At 43.4% G+C, this 15959-nt stretch overlaps 1 protein-coding gene across 1 annotated transcript in view; it reads right to left on the bottom strand.

Annotated features, from left to right (window-relative positions):
* The window catches only part of DBR1 (debranching RNA lariats 1), a 28486-nt gene extending 15668 nt beyond the window's left edge, over nucleotides 1-12818 (bottom strand). Inside the window, exons 1-5 of the mRNA XM_077825995.1 lie at nucleotides 12587-12818; nucleotides 11653-11777; nucleotides 4992-5072; nucleotides 4377-4462; nucleotides 1386-1610 (exon numbers count right to left, since the gene is read on the bottom strand). Coding sequence (XP_077682121.1) covers nucleotides 1386-1610; nucleotides 4377-4462; nucleotides 4992-5072; nucleotides 11653-11777; nucleotides 12587-12783 — 714 coding nt within the window. The 5' untranslated portion in view covers nucleotides 12784-12818. The remainder of the gene's footprint in view (nucleotides 1-1385; nucleotides 1611-4376; nucleotides 4463-4991; nucleotides 5073-11652; nucleotides 11778-12586) is intronic.
* Between the last annotated feature and the right edge of the window lie 3141 nt (nucleotides 12819-15959).

Below are 15959 nucleotides of genomic sequence, written 5' to 3'. Positions count from 1 at the left end.
GTTGGCTTCAGGGAGCTAAAATCAACAAAGGGGGTGGCTTTACATCAAGGAGTATTTCAGGCAGGACTTCACGGAGGGTTCCAATAAGAAATGGTGCACCTAAGTTATTGTTCTTATTGGAATAAGGAGGTTAGCCTGGCCTCTGATTGATACATGGCTAGATTTACCTCGCTGCACCTTCTCTGTGAGTGACTGCAGTGTGACCTAGAGGAATGAGTCCCCTAGACGGGGGAGGAGGCAAATGAGTACAAAACAAATCTGATCTATTTCTTGTTTTGATCCACTCCATCTATCTTTTACATCTTTGGCTGGCAGCAGACGGTGCAGAAGGACTGCATGCCATCCACATCTCATGGCTGCTTGGCAGACGATGATACAGTACGACTGCTAGCCATCCTCATCTCTTGCCTGCCTGGCAGAAGACGGTACAGTACGACTGCTAGCAATCCGTATCGCCTGCCTGCTCACCATAATATGGTTCAATAGGACTGACTGCAGGACAAAAGAGAATGACCTGGTCAAGTCACTCCAAATTTAGTCCCTGCGCCCATGTCTGCCCAGGCGCTCCCAACCGACGTGGCTAGGAGCACCTCGGACATGACGAGGACGGCTACCAGTCGTACTGCACCGTCTGCTGCCAGAAGACAATGGGTTGCTGCTACTGTGTAGCAATGCCGTACCGCGTCTGCCAGCGCCCAGGAGACATACGGTGACGGTTACCTGAGCGGGCTCCATGCTTGCCGTGGTATGGCGTCTGCACAGGTAACTCAGGAAAAAAGGCGCGAAACAATTGTCTGCCCTTGCTTTCACGGAGGGAGGGAGGAAAGGGGGGCCTGACGATACGTACCCAGAACCACCCGCGACAATGTTTTAGCCCCATCAGGCATTGGGATCTCAACCCAGAATTCCAATGGGCAGCGGAGACTGCGGGAACTGTGGGATAGCTATCCACAGTGCAACACTCCGGAAGTCGACTCTAGCCTCGGTACTGTGGAAGCACTCCGCCGAGTTAATTCACTTAATGCACTTAGAGCATTTTCTGTGGGGACACACACACTCGAATATATAAAACCGATTTCTAAAAAAAACGACTTCTATAAATTCAACCTTATTCTGTAGTGTAGACATACCCTTATAAACAGAATAAGTTATAACATTCACTGTCTTCATGAGTTAAGACTCTTTAGCTTAGGCTATGCCTTTGATTATTAGGGTGAATTAATAGTTACTTAATATAGGTAGGAGTACTTTCCATGAACTCTATGAAAATACATTTATAAAAGGAAAAGCAAATAAGTTTTTACAAGAGAAAAATGCTTGTGTGGATCTGGCTACTGGCATTAGAAACCTGAGATAGACACAACATGCTTTTATTTATTTGTTACCTGGTGTTGCATTAAAGCTGCAAATTTTACGTGAAGATGTGCTGAGAACCAATACGTGGGTTGAAAGTGCTGCAGAAGCTCTGAAGCAGCAGGGCTTCCCAATGTATTGTTTTCCACTTCTTGGCGGAAGAAAGATTTCATTTTAAGAAGCTGTTTCTTGTTTCCATAGTGATATATACTTCTTGGCCAATCATGTGACATAAATATATCCATAGGATGCTTTAGCTATAAAGCAAAAAGTAAACATAGAAAAAGAACAGCACTTAAATGAATACTAATGAAGGGGGAGCATACTTGATTCTTTTTGTCTGACCAGAGCAGATTTTGACTGACAGTCTGACTTTCTAAACACTGAGGTTATACCACTGGATGCAATCTTCCGGAGTGCCACTGAGTTTGATCTTGCATTCTCTAAACTCTATGGTTTGTGTGCCACTTTCTTGCTTTCCTTGGGACAGGTAAGCCAGCATTTAGTGCACAGTATCGTTTTGATATCTCCCCTCAGAGGCAAATGTCAAGCAGTTATATGGACATAAGAATTTCTAAAATTATAGCCATATAATAAGTGCTATTTACAAAGCAAATTCACACAATAGAAAACGTTGGAAGAAAGTATCACTATGCTTGAATTATAGTTATTACAACTATAAGTTAGTTGTATTCTATTGGCATACATTATCTTCTCTGAGCTGGCAAGCTACTTAAGCATGGGTGAGATTCCCTGTGTTACTCTCAATCACCATTTATGCTATTTTCTTGAAGTATTTTAGCTATCCCCTGCCTACAGGCACTTCAATAGCTCTTTTAAAACTACATCATAATTTTTCCATCTCCACGCTTGTGATTTTTCTAGCACCATGTTCAGAGATTTTCATAGTGCAACAGTGAAACTGAAGTAGGTCAGTTTCATTCTTCTGCAACTTGGGAAAGTTCTGAGCTGCAGCAGAAGCAGTCACTCATTCACTCTGGCTACATCTACGCTACAGACCCTATGTTGGCACAACTACGTTGGTATAGTCCTCTAGTGCTGAAAGGAAGAGTTCTGTCAGTATAGTAACATGACCTCCTAGGACATTAACTATGCCAACAGAAGCCCTCTTCTATCTGCGTAACTGTCTACACTGGAGCTTTTGTCAGCATAGCTATATAGCTAGGGTTGTGTTTTCGTTTTGCTTTTTTTTTTTAAAAAAACAGCTCTGATCAACATAGCCATGCTGGTATAAGTTTTAAATGTAGACCAGGCCTCTGAGTGGCTCTAGGAGGATTAGGTTAGAAGGCCAAGTATCAGAGGGGAAGCCATGTTAGTCTGTACCCACAAAAACAAGGAGGAGTCCAGTGGCACCCTAAAGACTAACAGATTTATTTGGGCGTAAGTTTCATGGGTAAAAAACCCCACTTCTTCAGATGCATGCCTTCATGCATCTGAAGAAGTGGGGTTTTTTACCCACAAAACTTATGCCCAAATAATTCTGTTAGTCTTTAAGGTGCTACCAGATTCCTAGGTTAGGCGGGACCATTCTCACCCATCAGAGCCACCAGCAGTCTCTGAATGGGAACAAAGGAAAAGTATTCCTTTTATCTTCCAGGAGTCAGAGATAGGTCTTTTGGGGAGTGACGGGGACCTCTCCCACTGCTGGAAAATCATGAAATGCAAAGTTATAGTGACACTTCCCAGACCACCTTAACTGTCTCTGAAGGGATGGCAGTAGGAATTGAGAACGACAGTACCTTACCTCCCCTAACCAAGAATGCCATTCTCTGTACCCAGCACAACTCCAGTGCAACATTTTTATTCACACAGTCCAACAAACTCATTGTACTCCATGCAGCGTGACTGTTCTGGGAGTATTCGCTGCTGGTTTGCAGAGATCCCACTTCACAAAAAGGCTAAGGGAGGGACAGTACTGCGATCCCATTCAGTGACTCCTTAGGGTAGGGATCAAAGGAAGCAGAGTTAAGATTACATGGGAAGTGTCACCTTAACTCTGAATTTCCTTCAGGGAAGTTGACTGCTCCCTATGCTCTATGGACAGGAAACTGAAACCTTGTCTTAGTCAGGAAGAAACGTCAAGGGTTTGCAGGGGAGAGGAGCTACAAGCTCCAGTCCTGAGATCTCACCAGCCTCTACTGAAGCTCTGTAGCTTTAACAGAGGCGCCTCCCATTTGATGAGCCATGGCAGCCTGGAAGAGCAGATATGGCACTTGAGAGGTCGCCCTCCCCAAGAATACAGGTACCATTGTGCTGGAGTGAGAGAGACTAAAGTGACCCATGAAGGCCCTCCTTCCACCCACCCAGAGACATCTTTGCTCATGCCATATCCTCACACACCACAGGGAAGCTGAGGCAGGTATCCCTGCTCCCCCTTCCAGGCCTTCTCCCCAAAACATACTTACTGAATTAAATACTCAGGAAATTCCATTAGAAGTTTAGTTTGCAAGGAATTAAGTCTGAATAAGTAGCAGTCCCCTCCTCCCACACAAAGGGCCACCCTATGCCACATCTTTTAATTATACCTCAATCCCAACACAGTACATCTCTGCTAACAGTGCCAGGCTCTGCACCACTACAGATATAGCACTTCCTCGGCTTCCAACTGAAACCCACTGGTCTCTCTCAGACACTAAAACAAAACGTTAGCTACAGCCTCCAGCTTTCCCAATACACAACACACTGCACTCTTAACCCATGCACATAAGTCCCCTTGAATATTTGCTGATATTGCAGAGGATGTAATTAAGGATTTGCATCACCCTGTGAGGGACACCTGCGTGACGTGTTTCTTTATCAACTGAAGAAGGCAGTCTTGCGACAATGCACAGATTAGTGACAAGGCCTGTAGAATTACCTTCTATTGTGAATAGCAGAAGCAAACTTTGATTGTGTCAATAGAAACAGATAATGTAAATTCAGATCAACATGCTCATCTCTAGATTAGTCTAATCTCATGCAAAATTATCTACCCTCTTCAAAAAAAAAGCTTTACTCCCCACCTGTTTGAGTTTGAAGACTTCAATATTCCTCACATGGTACGCACTTCTTACGGTCTGCTGATTGTATGGAGGACACTCAAAATGACCTGAAACATACCAAGAAAAACAGGTCACACAAGAGACTGGGTTCTTAGAGGGAGAAAGGGGAATCAAATTGCAAGGGGTGAGCCTGGCTTGTGGTGTTCAGAGCATAAGTGGGGGAATAAAGCCTTGAGACTTTGCAGCTCTGAAATTCAAGTTGAGTCTCTTGATATTTCTATATAAATGCCAACTTACATAATCAATTTTATAGGTAAAAGAAACAGACTGACACTATTAACTAAAGAATGCTGCCAAAGAAACGTTAGGATGATTGCTACAAAGACTTGTACATCCACGGGGAGCTCTTTTTCTGGTGTCAATGACTGTTTTCAGCTTGAAGAGTTGGTGCCATGTCTGCGCATAGACATATGGACTCAACAGTGGAAATCTGTTCACAGGCAACTTTGGAGAACCTGTAAATTCTCCAACACACACTATAAATAAAACACCTAATAAAAAGAGTATGGAATCTTAATTGCAAGATGTTTCTGAATGTATATGTTAATAAAAAGTCAAAGTTACAAAAAATATTACCTTTTTTATAATCATGAGATTTGAAAATGCCAGAAATTCCACCAATTCTTACACCACGATATTTTACTACTCCTGCATAACCTAGAATGACAAGAGATTAAAATAAAATTCTCTGCATATCAGCAAAACAGGGAGCTTTTAGGAATTGTAATCTAGTCTGTTCAACTTTAACATAATGTGCATTAGGTACAAAAGAATTGATTCGGATAAAATAACTCATCCAGAACTATAGTTCAAATGAGTTGCATTTTAGAAAATGTTCACTTGCCTCTGCACTACTTCCAATCCCGGACAAAACCTATTATTGTAGAAAGCAATTTTTGTATTTCTAACCTGCTCAAAACAAATGAAGTCATTCACATTGCAGCACCACACATTTTCATGATTCTTTACAAATAAAATAAAACTAAGTCTTACAATTTAAGACTGACAAGAATAAAAGCACAAGAAAAGTCAGTCATCTGGGGATAACTGAAGATGAAAAGCAAGGATTGATTGAAGATGTGAATTTTAAAGAGAAATTCGAAGGATAAGTATTTGGCAGAAGCACACATGGAGACTTTCAGTCATGAAAGATGACCAAAAACATAAGATGAAAAGAAGGGAGCAGTAAAGAGAAATATTTCAGAAGTGAGATGAGATTTAGGAGGGGGAGAATTATAAGAACGGCCATACTTAGACCATCAAGCCCAGCATCCTGTCTTCCAACAGTGGGGTTGCTTTCCATGACCATCTTGGCTAATAGCCATTGGTGGACCTATCCTCCATGGTGTTATCTAATTCTCTTTTGAACCCCATTATAGTTTTGGCTTCACAACATCCCCTGGCAACAAGTGTTCTCTTTCCCCCACCCCCCCTTTAGTGCCTAAAACTAAAGGTTCATAATAAAGGATTGACTGGCAGTGTAGTATTTTGGGTAAGATCCACACCTATACTGATCTGGTAATGTGGCTGACCCTTTGGGGTCAGAAAAACATTTTGTACATATGAGCAGTTTTATTTTTTTTTTCCCCTAAATAACTTTTCAGAGTACTGGACCTAAGTGCTGACTGGGAGCCAGAAAATAGAAATAGAAATGCAATAAAGGGGGCAGTGTGATTTCTTTTTTGCTTCCTGATAACCAGTGGGGGGAATCAGAAGCACAGTTTAACAAATAAATGGACACAAATCAGACATCAAGAACTATAACATCCAAAAACAAATCGGAGAACACTTTGCTCTCCCTGGACTCTCAATAACAGACTTAACAGTGGCAATTCTTCAACAACAAAAATTCAAACAGACTCCAACGAGAAACTGCCGAACTGGAATTAATTTGCAAAATGGACACCATCAAATTAGGCTTGAATAAAGACTGGGAGTGGATGGGTCACTACAAAAAACTAATTTCCCCATATTAATTTCCCCCTACTGTTACGCACACCTTCTTGTCCATTGTTTGAAATGAGCCACCCTGATTACATTGGCCTCATTACCACTAAAAAAGTGATTTTTTCCTCCCTTGGAATTCTACTGTTGAGAATAGCCCACTTACACTTTAACTGAATTGTTTCGTTAGCACTGACCCCCCCACTTGGTAAGGCAACTCCCATCTTTTCATGTGCAGTGTATATATACCTGCCAACGATATTTTCCACTCCATGCATCTGATGAAGTGAGTTTTAGCCTACGAAAGCTTATGCCGAAATAAATTTGTTTGTGTCTAAGGTGCCACAAGTACTCCTCGTTGTTTTAACTTCAGTGTTACCCACCAGTCTGGGAGTATCTGCTCTCGCTTTTGCAGCCTGCCCTGACCTTAGCATTTCCAGTGAGGGTTGCCCCAGGCACCACAGATCACACTGTTGTAGTTAAACAATGGAGGAGGTATAGCTCAGTGGTTTGCACATTGGCCTGCTAAACCCAGGGTTGAGAGTTCAATCCTTGAGGGGGCCATTTAGGGATCTGGGGCAAAAATTGGGGATTGGTCCTTCTTTGAGCAGGGGGTTAGACTAGATGACCTCCTGAGGTTCCTTCCAACCCTGATATTCTATGAACCAGATCATTTGGGTTTTGGATCAGAACCCCAAGCTATTTCAAGTTTGAAATTTAAAACTGAGCGTGCCAAAGGTTAAAGTTAGTCACAATGAGCGATTCACAGTCAAAACTGCAAGCCCTGAGAGAGAGCCACTGTCTTCAGCATGAGAGAGAAATGGCAGAACTTCAAATGCAAGAGAAGCAAGCCTTGGCCCAGCTGGAAAAAGAAGCTGAGAAACGAGCCAGGTGAGCTGAGGAAAGAACCAAGCAAGCTGGAGAGAGAGAGAAAAATCTCACAGGAGGCAAATGGATCTGCTGCAAGCTGATACCAATGTTGCCAGACTTAAACTCCAAATCAAAATAATGAAGAACAGCAGGTACTGTGTTATCCTGGAAGCTCAGCTCCTCTCTACAGCAATGATGGAGATAGAGTCTGTTCAGTTTATAAGAATGTTGGTATGTTGTTTAATAATGATGTGGTAACTGGGTTATGACATTACCCTGATTAACATAGTCCTAGATAAAGTATGAATGTGAATTCTCTGTATGTTGTCTGTAACAGGGAGATTTGTAAGGAGGGGTTTGACTCGAAGCAGTTGCATGTGTTTAACAAGGTATGCTGTAGCAAGGAAGAGAGTGTCTCTAGCCTTGGGACTGTGGAAAACAGCTGTTTGTCTAGTCAGAAAAGCAGTTTATACGGTGAAGAAATTTCTGAATGTGTAATATCTCAGAAGTGAATCTAGAGTTAAATGAAGCACAGAAAGAAGCTCAGGAAAATATTTCTTTAGAGAAAATTAGAGTTGATGTCAGTTTGAAGCCCTAACTGAGGGAGGAAAGGGTAGATTTCTGGTGGGTGATGGATTGCTGGCAACTGAAGTTTGTAAAAGTGAGACTGAACAAAGTAAAAATGATTTGCTTAGAGTAGCTCAGTATGATGAACCACTGTTTGTAGAAAGCAACAGTTTATCTGTTGAAGGAAAAACTGTTTCCAACTGTTTGTCTGTTGCAAATAGCAGTGTGCCTAACGAAGGAGAACTGTGGAGCAGACAGAAGGTGCCCGTCAGCCTATGATGGTTGAGGATATTTCATTTAACCCAGAGTGATTCGGGACTTGACGAAAACCCAAGAAGGAAGTGTTCCTAAGCTTGTGTGTGGTAAACTGCATTTTGCCAGTGAGGAAAGCTGCTTAGGGAAAGAGTGCCTTTAACCATGGAGTTTAGCAGCTTGCCTAAAAGGAGGTTATGTGAAAGTCCTCCTAATACACCCAGAATTACCTCTGGAATAAGTGAAACTCAGAGGGAGTTTGTTGTGGCTCCACAGAGCAATGCTTTTGTGGAGAAAAAGGGGGAAAAAGAAAAAAAAAAAAAAAAAAAAGATTCCTGAAGAGAAAAATCTTCATGGTAGTTTTTGCAAGCTATTTGCTGCAACTGATGGGTGTGGAAGTGATTTGATTGAGTTACCTCAGGGTGAATCACTGCATAGAGAAAGCAGCAAAGAGTCCTGTGGCACCTTATAGACTAACAGACATATTGGAGTATAAGCTTTCGTGGCTGAATACCCATTTCGTCGGATGCATGTCGAGGAAATTTCCAGAAGCAGGTATAAATATGCAAGCAAGAATCAGGCTAGAGATAACGAGGTTAGTTCAATCAGGGAGGATGAGGCCCTCTTCTAGCAGTTGAGGTGTGAACACCAAGGGAGGAGAACCTGCTTTTGTAGTTGGCTAGCCATTCACAGTCTTTGTTTAATTACAAGGGATACTTGTAAGCAATTGTGAAACTTGGCACAGCAGAGAAACCTTTACAAATTTACAAAAAGAAAAGGAGTACTTCTGGCACCTTAGAGACTAACCAATTTATTTGAGCATAAGCTTTCGTGAGCTACAGCTCATTTCATCAGATGCATACGATGCATCCGATTAAGTGAGCTGTAGCTCACAAAAGCTTATGCTCAAATAAATTGGTTAGTCTCTAAGGTGCCAGAAGTACTCCTTTTCTTTTTGCAAATACAGACTAACACGGCTGTTACTCTGAAATCTTTACAAATTTAGTCTGCTGTATAGAAAGGGAAACTGAGGCACACCACCACATTGGTATTTAGCCATAACAGCAAGGTGATTACACCCTTGAAAGCAATAAGGTCTATATTAGAGTATTATCAGATGAGAAAGTCTTTCAGAGAATGAAAGAAGCTTTATAGCAAAAAAGCCTGATCTAATCAAACCTAATTTTGATAAACTATTTCTGTTATACAGTGATACTTCTGGCATTGGGTTAGAAGCTGTAGTGACACATAACCAAGAATGAAAAACTCTTATGATGCATTCAGCAGTGTCTAGGGACACCCCTTTCTGCATCAATTTTGCATGGGGGGTGTGACTCTGTATGGAATCTGGGGGACACTTGAAGATATTATAAATATTAATATTGCAAAATTGAAATGAGTTGTGCCAGATATGCCAGGTAAGATCTCTGCAAAAATGTTACAATTTGCCTAATATCACCTTTGTATTATGGGTTATAGATATGTATGTGTGTGTGTCTTAGAAAACTTGTGCTATGCTTCTGTGTGACACCCCCAGACAGTTTGGCATCAGCACAGCCTAGTCTGTTTGATGGCCCATTAAGGGCCATACAACTGACCCATTGAGAGAAGGCAAGGGATACACCTTATGACTCATCATAAGGCATTAGGGGCATGCTTAGGGACAGAAAAGGCTTCCAAGCCATATGCTGGGCAGCTTGTGTTTGAAACAGAGGAAGCACAAGCCGAATGGCAAAAGACTATAAAAGGCGGCTGCATCTTCTCCATTTTACCTTCAATCCTGCTTCTTACCTCTGGAGGAACTTTGCTACAAACTAAAGCTCTGAACAAAGGACTGAATGACCCATCCAAGCTGTGGATGTATTCCAGAGGGACTTTCAAACCAGCAAACTCACCAATACTGCTAGGAATCTGATGGACTTTGAAGTCTTTGTGTGTATGTGTGTGTGTGACTGCTTTACCATTTAACATCTCTCTTCTTGGTCTCTTTTTCTTTATAATAAACCTTTAGACACTAAAGGGTTGGCTGGCAGAGTGGTATTTTGGGTAAGATCCAAACCTATACTGATCTGGTGACGTAGCTGACCCTTTGGGATCAGAAGAATATTTAGTATACTGAGCAGTTTTTTAAATAACTTCTCACTGTACTGGACCTATGTGCTGACTGGGAACCCAAGGACTGGAATGCAATAAAGGGGGCTGTGTGATTTCTTTTTTGCTCCTTGATAACTAGTGTGGTGGATCAGCAGCAGTTTGTGACTGGTTGGAGAGTTTAACTTTAGTGTTACCCGCTAGACTTGGGAGTATCTGCTCTTCCTTTTGCAGCCTGCCCTGACCTTAGCATTTCCAGTGAGGGCTGCCCCAGGCTCAACCCAGTCACAAGGAAGTTCCACAGGTTGACTCTGCATTGTGTGAAGAAGTACTACCTTATGTTTGTTTTAAGTCTGCTTCCTATTAATTTCATTGTGTGATCACTGAGTCTTCTGTTACGCAAAGGTGTAAATAATACTTCCTTATATACTTTTGCCACACCATTCATGATTTTATAGACCTTTATCAAATCATCTCCCTTAGCCATCTCTCTTTTTTAATGCAAAATAAGGTCTTGTAGATAAAAGCAAAGAACCTAAACTTACTCCAGAAAACAGTAAGGCCAATTTAGTGACAGGAGCAGGAGAGAAAGGTCATTAGCAGTGGCATGTCCAATTGACTGGAATGGAAATGGACTGGAACAAAAACAGGACAGCAGTAAGGGGACCAGCAGTGGGTTACATTAATTGTAAAAAGTTACCAAGGCACAGGGAAGGGTGTTAGGAGTAGTAGGGATAATAAAGAAGCTAGTTTGGGCAATATTAGAGAGAAACCACCAACAAGAAACAAAATAAGAAAAAAGATCAGAGATAATACTCAGGTTGTGGTCCTGGGAAATAGAAAAGATAAGCAGAGATAAAAGAATGTAGCATGAGTAAAGAGATTAAGAAGAAAGATTAAATTCAGTTGCAGAGAGAATTTGTTATGATGGCTGGTCATCTACCCCTTATCCCATCAATTTGTTAGATCATCATGCAAGCATAGCCATCTTCAATTGTACAAGACAGCACTGAAGTCCACCTGCTTACCATCTTCTTTGATACAATCCATCCATTTGCAGGTCATGCAACAGGAAATTTCAGAGCCAATTTGAAATCAAAGATTGGATAGAAAGGGTGAGATGGAGGGTAAAGAGAAAAACTGGCGAATCCTCAGCATAATTTAAAACATTGGCCCTTGGAGAATACAGAAAGAAACCAAAAACAGAACCCAGAAGTACTGAAGTCACTAAAAACAAAGACTCGGGCTCACGAGATCACCCAGCCAAAGTCATCTTACTATATTCTGCTAATCTTCAACTGAGCATCTGAAGCAAAACTGAATCCTCCTGAGCTTTTCCCAATGCTATATAGCCAGTACTCCAAAAACAAAATCCAAAACAGTAATATGCATCTCAACCTAGTCAGAAATCTAAGAGTTTATAGAAATTACCTCAATATTTAACCCCTGGAAGTTCAAGCCCATATTTATAATTAAATCTGTAAAAATCAAAGAATTAAATGACATTCCATACCAAGGTAATATATGTTTGGTGCCACCCATCCTCCATATGGCAATTCCTGCAAGTGATTTGAGGCTTCATGATTACCCCCGATAAAGATCGTGAGAACAGGAGCCTTCTTCTCTCCTGAATAATACCTATTCCAGAAACAGAAAAACAACATCTTAACAATACACAAGTGATATTTCAAGATGTTTACATGCATAAGCAGCAGAAAAGATTGGGCCTATACAAATCTACATGCAAAAATGTTGGGATTTTTAAGTTTTTGAAAGGATAGATTTTTACAGCCCCAAACTAGCAGACAATGCTAGTACCAGCCACACAACCTATTTTGTTCAAAGATAGGCCCAATTTATTCTGTTTAACAGGCCACCAGGTGTCCACAGAAACACTGAAAACATCCGATGAAGTGAGCTGTAGCTCACAAAAGCTTATGCTCAAATAAATTGGTTAGTCTCTAAGGTGCCACAAGTACTCCTTTCCTTTTTGCGAATACAGACTAACACGGCTGCTACTCTGAAAACTGAAAACAAAGCTACTGGTACGTATTTGTATATAAAAACGACAGTGCTCAGTTTCGGGCTGCGTTTCAGTTCAGGGGGACCCCGCCTTCTCCAGATGGCTGCAGAATCCCGTAGGGACGAGGAGGGGGTCGAGACCCTGAGGAGAAAGGGGAGGCCCGGGCCTGGAGGCAGCGGCCGTTCGCGTTCCGGGGGGGGGGGGGGGGGGGCCGATTCGAGCTCCAGGTACCCAGCGAGTCTGGGTAGAGGGCGCAGCCTCCCCCCGCTGTCACACACGGCGGCGCAGGGATCTGACGCGACGGCGGACGGGGAGGAGAAGTTCCCGGTGGCGCATCTGTCAGCGCTCTGCTCCCTACGGCAACGGAGGCGCCCAAAGCGGGCGCTGGGGGTCTGCAGGGCCAGCGGCCAGGCCCGACGCTCACCGGTAGAAGGTCTGCATGTGGCGGTACTTGGCCGACACGGCCATGCAGCGTAGATCCGCCTCGTTGCGCACGGCCTGGAAGTCGCCGCAGCACAGCAGCAGGTCGATACGCACGTTGTGCCGCCGCTGCAGCAGCTCCAACGTCTCGTAGAGCTTGTCCAGCTCGCCATGGCAGCAGCCGGCCACCGCCACCTTCATCCCGCCGCACGGCGCCTGCTTAATGCGTCACCATCCCCCAAGCGCTCGCCAGATCCCGTCCGAGTGCGCCTGCGCATCAGCTTTCTCCCCCACGCCCGGCTGTGGGTGAGCTGCGGCCCGCGCGCTCCCGGGCCACAATCGGAGCGTGCACGCGCGTCTGTGCGTGCACTTGCCACCGTGGGCTTGGCGCAAAATCAGGGCTGTGTGCGTGCCTGGTCACGTGCATGCTGTGCGCGCGAGTTGCATGCTCTTGGGTTTGGGAGTGTGCGTTCACTTGAATGGCCACTATGTATCCGTTGCGTGTACATGTGTGTAATGGCGCCCCACAAGGGCGTTATGCTGTGAGTCTTACAGTAGCTGCCCGCTCTGTGGGAGCTGTTGGCAGCAGCTACCAGTATCCGTCCAGCTCCATGTGGGCAGTTCACCGAACAGTCAGCCTTTTTCTTCAAGTTAGCAGAGGACTCAGCGAGTTCTGAAAAACCATTAGCAATATCTCCTTTTTCCAGAAGAGCGACATGTACATGGCATCTTTCATCCATTAAATTTTCCATGTCGTTTGCAAACAATATATTCCATATAAAATATTACATTAAAAGACTGTTATGGTTGCAAGGTCAAACACTCTAAATTCAGGAAATACCAGATTAAGGTTCTCCTGCAGAGACCTCCATCAGTTGAGCTAAAAGAGAAACTCCGCAAGCTGTTAGCAGAAGTAACTTATCCTCTATTAAATGCTCAGAACGTTTTATTAACACAGAGTTAAAGTTGTCCTGTGGCTGACACCTTGTGCCCTTCCAGAATGTGGCTGGCTGCTGCTATGGCGCACTGGACAAGCTCAATTTAAACCTTTGAAAACCAAGAAACGCAAAGTTAAGGGACATGCTATCCCAATGGAAGTGAGAACATGAATATGTAGGAGGGGTTGGGACAGAGATGAAGTCCCCACACATACCTCACGGCAGAGCTCTGATCCCCTCCTTTCCTCTCCACTCTTCAAACACCCCCCGCACTTCCCCTCGCTGCTCCAACCTGCATATTCCTTCCAGCTGCTCGTAGACCTCACACACTGCTCCGATACCACTCCAGCTCTTCCAACATTCCCTCCATCACACCCATTGCTCTGACCACAAGTGTATCTCCTGCTGTTCTAAGCTCATGCACACAAATACTCTGCTCTGTGCCTTCCCCTCTGTGCCCACTCCTTCCTCCTCCTTGCCACTCTGTGTCCCTAGAGTGGTAAATTTAGGGGGGTCATGGGAAAGTAGGAAAGTGGTGGGGCTGTGAGCTGTGCATGTACCAGCTGGACACAGGAAAAGGCAAGAGAGACCTTATTGAATAAGTTTACATATCTTTGGGGTCCTTTGTATTAAATGAATGATTTATGTATTATTGTGGGCCTGGATGATCAAAGGTCTATAGTGAACAATATGCCAGACAGAATGGACTTTTGAGGGCAATATGTGTGAAGTGGATTTCCTGAGAAATATTTAGCGGGAGGTGAATACATTTCTTTTCCCCATCCCACCTCTGGCTATGCAAAACCCCAACCTTTTGAATCTACACCCTGAGAAGAGGACAATTGTCTGCTGATTACCTGTTCCTGGAGTACCAAGATCAAAGGACCAAGCTATCAAAAGGAAAGACTCACAGATTCAAGGGTGTGTTTGTTCTGAGCCCAGGCAGCTATGAACTTATAAGCACAGAAAAACCCCTTTGTGGTTTGAAGAACTGACTCCTACTAGAGCCTTGCTGGAGTTGGTGGTGATCTCTGATAAGCTTATTAGCATGACTGTACATTCTTTATTGTTTTTAATATGTTTTCTGTGTAATGCTTTTACCTTAATAATAAATGTGCTTGCTTAGAAAAGGCAACTTATAAGTAACTTATAACTGTGGGCAAGTACAACTGTTCATAGCCTCTGAGGAGAAATCAAAATGCAGATGCTGGACTGTTTTGGAAATCTGGCCTACTGGAGATATCACAGTGCAGGCAGGGAACTGTGCAGCCTGGAAAAACTCCAGTCAGATTTCCAGCCAAGAGAGGTGAGGGCTGAGGAGCTGGGAGTCCTTGCTGGACCATGAGGGGGAAATACAGGTGCAATTGCCCTGAACTGTGACACCCTGTATTCTCAAGGCTGCCCAAAATATTGATACTATTGTCCCTTCTTCTGACACCAGTGTTGCCCATTTGCTGAGCAATAGCAAAATTCTGGGGCATTGCAGGTCATCTTCCTGTTAGAAGAGAAGTCAGTGATGTGCCATCTGGGGCTATGTTTACACTGTGTATCTTACAGTGGCACAGCTGTGCCACTACAGCCATGCTGCTGTAAGGTACACAGCGTAGCCACTCTTTGCTGGGAGAAGAGAGCTCTCCTGCCAGCAAAATAAAATGACCCCCAATAAGGTGCGGTAGCTTTGTCGGCAGGAGAGTGTCTCCCATTGACAAAGCGCTGTCCACACCTGCATTTTTTGTCATTACAACTTTTGTCAGCCAGGGGTGTGTTTTTTTCACACCCCTGACCAACAAAAGTTTTAATGACAAAAGTGCAGCATAGACGTAGCTTAAATATTTCTCAGTATTTCAAAGCGTAACTTGCTTTGTTATCCAGGGTAGTATACTCCTGGGAATTCTGCGCCAAAAAATAAAAATTCTGTGCCAAAAAATTAAAATATTCTGCACACAATATGTTAAAATTCTGCATATTTTATTTGTCAACATAACACTATATAATCATGCCAGTTTCAATTATTTTGGTAATTTATTTCAAAATACCCTGTCAGCAACTATATCTGTAACAATACAGAAAACAACAAAAATTTCCACAGGAGTAGAGTTAAAGAAACCCCTACAGCAACCCAGTTCCTGTTTCTCTGCCCCATCCCCTCGAGGCCAGGCCCCTATACCTCATCCACCCCAGAGCCCAGGGATTCAGAGGGAGAAACAGCCTAATGCTCACTTGGGTCCTGGGCTTGTATGGAGTTTCCTGTACTCTGCCTTCTCCCCTCAGGGCATGCCAGGAACTGCAGCTGCTGGGAATCCTCCAGCTTCTCTTCCCACTTCCCCTGGCAGTGCCAATTTTGCAGAGAAAAAAGGAAATTCTGCACAGAATATTAATTCTATGGAAATTATGGATTGTGCAGTGGCGCAGAATTCCCCCAGGAGTAGTGGTAGCACC

Source organism: Eretmochelys imbricata, chromosome 9, assembly GCF_965152235.1.
Source record: "Eretmochelys imbricata isolate rEreImb1 chromosome 9, rEreImb1.hap1, whole genome shotgun sequence".
Taxonomy (NCBI): Eukaryota; Metazoa; Chordata; order Testudines; family Cheloniidae; genus Eretmochelys; species Eretmochelys imbricata.
Note: the sequence above shows the minus strand (reverse complement) of the source record. Positions and strands in the feature narration are given on the sequence as shown.